This window comes from Megalops cyprinoides, chromosome 16 (assembly GCF_013368585.1).
Source record: "Megalops cyprinoides isolate fMegCyp1 chromosome 16, fMegCyp1.pri, whole genome shotgun sequence".
Classification (NCBI taxonomy): Eukaryota; Metazoa; Chordata; class Actinopteri; order Elopiformes; family Megalopidae; genus Megalops; species Megalops cyprinoides.
The window spans coordinates 16245884-16251442 of NC_050598.1; the positions used below are offsets into that span (position 1 = coordinate 16245884).

The 5559-nt window shown below is 42.5% G+C and overlaps 1 protein-coding gene across 1 annotated transcript; it reads left to right on the forward strand.

Moving 5' to 3' along the window:
• Positions 1-459: 459 nt before the first annotated feature.
• On the forward strand, positions 460-4837 carry cysltr1 (cysteinyl leukotriene receptor 1). Its single transcript, XM_036549038.1, has 2 exons — positions 460-536; positions 3405-4837. The coding sequence occupies exon 2, from the start codon at positions 3405-3407 to the stop codon at positions 4503-4505; it is 1101 nt and encodes a 366-aa protein (XP_036404931.1). The 5' UTR covers positions 460-536; the 3' UTR covers positions 4506-4837.
• Positions 4838-5559: the final 722 nt, after the last annotated feature.

Sequence of the window (5559 nt, forward strand, 5' to 3'; positions counted from 1 at the left end):
TGCCTTTAGAGAAGGTAAATGAAACCAGTAGCTAGCATTAGAACTCTGCAAATAACTCTTCAAATGTCATATGATTTAATATATAATAACCCACCAAACCTCTCATATCACTTATTTCTTAAATAAAATGATTCTGTTAAGACATGGTTCCTTGGCGATCTCAAATTCATGAAATTCAGTATGAAAATGTTGCATTATGTGTACTTAGGAATAACATGCAGCTTCATTTATAATATTTTAAACAAGCTGGACGGCGTGTAAACGGCAGCATCCAGCAGCTTCCCTAAGTGATTTAGCTGGGCGCAAAACATCTCCAGAGCATGCTGACTAAGAGACCTTCACAAGATGTGGGCGTCACTTCAAAGCTGTGTTTTCCGCGAACTTCATTGGTTTATGAACTGCCGTTAATGCAGCTCAGACCAAAACCTTGGGGTATTTTGAAAGCATTTGTCTTTTGCACTACAATACAACAAAAGCTGGATGCACGCTGTACCACTTGTGCGCCTCCATAAAAAGACTGAGCTTGCAAATTAAAGGTAAGCGCTGTTGTTCTTGCCGTTGCTGACTGAAATAGGTACATGGGTAGAGGCTCGTCGATCCTGCATGAGCTCGTAATTGCCAAAGATCAAGCAATATTCCTGCTGCTGGACGGTATTATAGCTATATCTCACAGCAGTCTTTCTTATTTCTCAACCGAAAATAAGTTTGTGTGGTTGTGTGTATCATGTATAGTTTATGTTTGTGTCATAGACACACTACCCTAAGCAGAATAATCACAATATCTGACAAGAATGTCGCATGATGTTTTGTACATAAATTTTGGTAATGGGGGATGAGGAACTGGTGAACATATCATAAATGAATGTCTTAGACCTATACTGTATTAATCTGTACCACTTTGGTAGTGATGAAATGAAATATACACTCCCAAAACCTAATTATTACACTACTAACTGACAAAAAGGCACGATCAAAGGCAACCACCAGTAAAGGTATTTTTGGATGGATTAATGTCTAACTCAAGCATGCAGTTTTAAAGGTAGCATTACTAGAATCACATTGGTAGTGTTTAGCTGTTGCTAGGGGCAGTATTTCAAACTGAATCGTGTTTCTGTCAAACCGACCTTTACCTCCATGTAGTTACACATATTGACAAGGAAAGTTTTGGTGTTAAATTATTAATCAATTTATAACACAAATGTGGCATTACACATAGGTGAAGAGGATGATACTGAAAATAGGAGGCAGAGGTGGAAAACCCCGGTTTCAGAAAGTAAAAGTCCTGCAACGTATTTGTTCCACTCATGCACTACACCAGCTCAATTTAATTAGCGCAACTCTTCAGCCAGGTAGAGAGGCTAATTAGTGAAATCACCTTGTTTAGTGAATGGCTAGAATAAATACATGGTAGGACTTTTACTTTCTGAAGCCGGGGTTTTCCACCTCTGATAGGAGGAACAGAAAAACAAACAGCCCAACCCATATGTCTGCATCCCACCCCTGTATTTGTCAAGGGAGGTGCATGAAACATTTTGTCCCTTGCTTTACACTACACAACGTTACATTATATTACTGTCATTTAGCAGACGCTCTTACCCAGAGCGAACTATTGTACATAGGTTACAATTTTTATACAGTGGCATTTCTACTGAGGCAATTCTAGGTTAAGTACAGGGGTACAGGAGCAGCACACCAGTGGGGAATCAAACTAGGAACCATTTTGTTACAGGCCCCGCTCCTTACCGCTATCCTACACTGCCACCCAAACATGAAAACCAAATTGTGACCCCCCTCCTGCTGGATAAAGGGAGAATGCTGAAATATTCTGCTCCTTTGGCGTGATGTTTGATTTTTTGGGTCTAGTTTTTGGTTTTGGCTCTACCGGAATAGTCAGTTAGAAAATCTGGAACTGTAAATTGAACCACTGCTTTTAGGGGAAGGATGGGGTTTTGACATGTTGATGCACAGGGCAAATCATGCACTATCAGTACAGAAAGGAACCTACACTCCAGACTCATCACTAAAGCACAACAGTTATTTCATTCTTGTTTGATCTATGATAATTATTAAGTTGTGGTTGAGATCGGCCTTTGCAAAGTGCATGGGACGAACGTGTGTGCAGGTGGTTTAGATTCAGTTAATTAAATTTATAAAATTCAGATAAACATCTTCTCATTTGAAGTCTGATAATGGCTTCTTTTAATCTTAATGGAATCAGTTATGGGCCACCGGCACTGGTATATGATCACACATAATGTAAAGAGGCACGGTTCTCCATTTAAAAAAACATTCTGCTAATATTTTCACTTTTCAAATTATGTATATGCAGGTATAGCCCTTTCACATGTTACAAATATCACTCAAGATGAAGATTTCCCCAAACACCTTAAAATAATACTGCAACTGTGGTACATTCATTTTCACATTAATATGTGGCACATTGAGCATCTTTAGACCTAGAAAAACAATTTTCAGTTAATTGTATGTAGTTCTTGAATCGGTAAACATTTCCTGCACACTGTGGTAGCTGATTATATGAACAGGAACATCAAGTTGACTATGAAGATCTTATTCAGTGTGCTTGGATTTGGATAGAAATGAATGCTGATAGATAAGTACACCTCAGATTGAGGTTTCTAAATCAAAGTTGCCTCTCCCTGCCCATCCCTGATCACGTTTCTCATGTTGACCTTTAAAGACTGCATGGATTTTCCCATTCACAGATACAAGTGTAGAAAACAAATTAGATGTGCTTTACAAAGTGACCGATATATGGTAGCATACTTGGCTTATCTTGTCTAGTCAGGCTGCACGAGCAATAGTTGGTTTGAATAGTGTTATGCTCACACTCACTGGTCCGGGAGTGTTGTTAGTCTGGTCTGACAGTCTTGGTCATTCACCTTGAATGGATACACTTCTGCTCTTTTGTGCAGGAAGTTTCTCTGGATAAGAGCATCTGCTAAATGAATATAATGTAATGTAAAAGGTTTCTCATCAAGGCTGTATTTTCACAGAGATGTGGGGAGGTCAAGACAGATCAGCCACCATGTAGTGATATATATTATGATGTCTGTGTGCAGAGTTATGGTTCTGGTTTAATCTGCTGCCCATATCAAGAAGCTTCTAGTGCTTTCTCAGAGCAGGCTTGGCAGTGTGACAATGAGAGATAAGAGCGCAGTGAAACCACAGAGGAACTTGATACATCTGCAGGTTAAATGTTCTTACTTGTTTTTTTTTGGGTTTTTTTGCAGGCTGTATATGTTGTGTTTCAGGTTGTTTCAGGACATGTTTTTGTGTACAGATTTTATTGTATCAACTTGTGAGGATAATTGATAATTGTGAGGCTACCAAACAGCAATTTGGGTCCTGTGTTAATCTCTCTTCTCCATCTGTCTTGTTCGAAGATGTCTGCAAATAGTTCTGCCGACAGCAACCAAACTGACATCGCCAACCAACAGTGCGAGTCTATTGATGACTTCCGCAACCAGGTCTACTCCACTGTCTACTCCATCATCACGGTGTTCGGCCTGGTGGGCAATGGCTTCGCCCTGTTCGTGCTGATTCGGACCTTCCGCCAGCGCTCAGCCTTCCACATCTACATGCTGAACCTGGCGGTGGCTGACCTGCTGTGTGTCAGCACGCTGCCACTCCGGGTGCTCTACTATGTCAATAAGGGCCACTGGGCCCTGGGCGACTTCCTGTGCCGCGTCAGCTCCTACGCGCTCTACGTCAACCTCTACTGCAGCATCTTCTTCATGATGGCCATGAGCTGCACCCGCTTCATCGCCATCGTCTTCCCCGTGCAGAACCTCAAGCTGGTCAGCGAGCGCAAGGCCCGCATCGTGTGCATCTGCATCTGGGTGTTCATCTGCACCACCAGCTCGCCCTTCCTCCTGTCAGGCCAGCATCTGGACAGGGAGACCAACAAGACCAAGTGCTTCGAGCCGCCAGAAAGGAGAAAAGGGTTGGCGAAGCTCATGATGCTCAACTACTTCTCCCTGGCCGTGGGGTTCATCATCCCCTTCCTGGTCATCCTGGTGTGCTACGCCGGGATCATCCGAACCCTGCTGACAGGCTCCAGCAGCATGAAGAAGCAGAAGACCACCCGCACCAAGGCCATACGCATGATCGTCATCGTCATGCTGGCCTTCCTGGTCAGCTTCATGCCGTACCACATCCAGCGCACCATCCACCTGCACTTCCTGAGCCGCACTGATGTCTCGTGTGCGGACCAGATCTACATGCAGAAGTCGGTGGTGGTCACCCTCTGCCTGGCTGCCGCCAACTCCTGCTTTGACCCCCTCCTCTACTTCTTCTCCGGGGAGAACTTCCGCCACCGCCTCTCCACCTTCCGCAAGTCCTCCGTCAGCTCCAACGCCACCCACCGCCGCAACAACCACAACAGCATCCCACAGGCCCCGGAGGAGCAGAACCGGCTGCACGGGTGCAGCAGCCCACACCACAGCCAGTCCTCAGCCGGCCTCCTCACTGCCCTTAAGGAATAAAAAAGTATCCAGGTCCATTAGAGAGGTTCCATGTGCAGGATCGAGAGTTTATAGCTTTGTTTTTTTTTTCCTCTAATAGGAGCAAGATTTAGTCTGATAACTCCCAAGGGGAGTAAGAGAGTTGAAAGAGAGTCAAAGAGAGAAGGAGAGAAAAGTTGTGTGTAATTGATGTTTAAGGACAGGTTTCAGGGGAGTGGTGGTCACACCAGAGGTAAGGGGTAGGGTAGCATGACCCTGGTAAGATGGGGGAAAACTGGTTTTGTGTTTGAAAAACGTGTCCTCATAATGAATTTATTAAAAGTGTATCAGTCCACATGTTGGTTTACACTGGCTTGGCCTGATAAATCTATTTCTTACTGCTCACCATTTTTTACCAAGGACATGAATAATCAAGCTATGTAAGTCTCTGGCAGTTGATATTGTATCAGATGTATGATTTAAACAAGCTTGAGAACATTACAGATATAATCGTTATCTTAACCAGTGCTATTTCATCATTGTGGATTTAATGTGCAATTTTTCTGGCAATGTGCCAGACACTTAAGCATGTACACAGTCTGCACAGTGTGTAAATCTGTTGTGTAATTTTATTGTGCTGTTATAAATATTGTATATTTCAAGGCTGTATGCTCAATTTAGCTTTTTTGCTACAAGTGGCAATGTATTGTGTGCAATTTGTATGTTACAGTGGATGTAAATGTCATGTAAAAACATTATAAATACAGTACTGGATGTATATGTGCTAATGTATGTTTGCATTGCATGTTCACTTTATTCATGTTGTGAGCAGGATAAAGTTGATCTTGGCAACAAGGAAATGAACTTGTTTTCCATTCTTGTTATGTTTGAATATGTTATTGTATCAATGAGTGTTCTGTTGGTATTAAGATGTGTTTCCTACCATATTTTAATGTGAAAATATGATGGTGATGGTGCTGGCAACTCCAAAGTTTAAGAGAAAATGTAACACCAAAACTACTGCACTGCTGCAATTACTGTCTGAACAAAATAAAGATGTGATGTTCCATGTTGTAACACTGTCACAGGAAGTCTG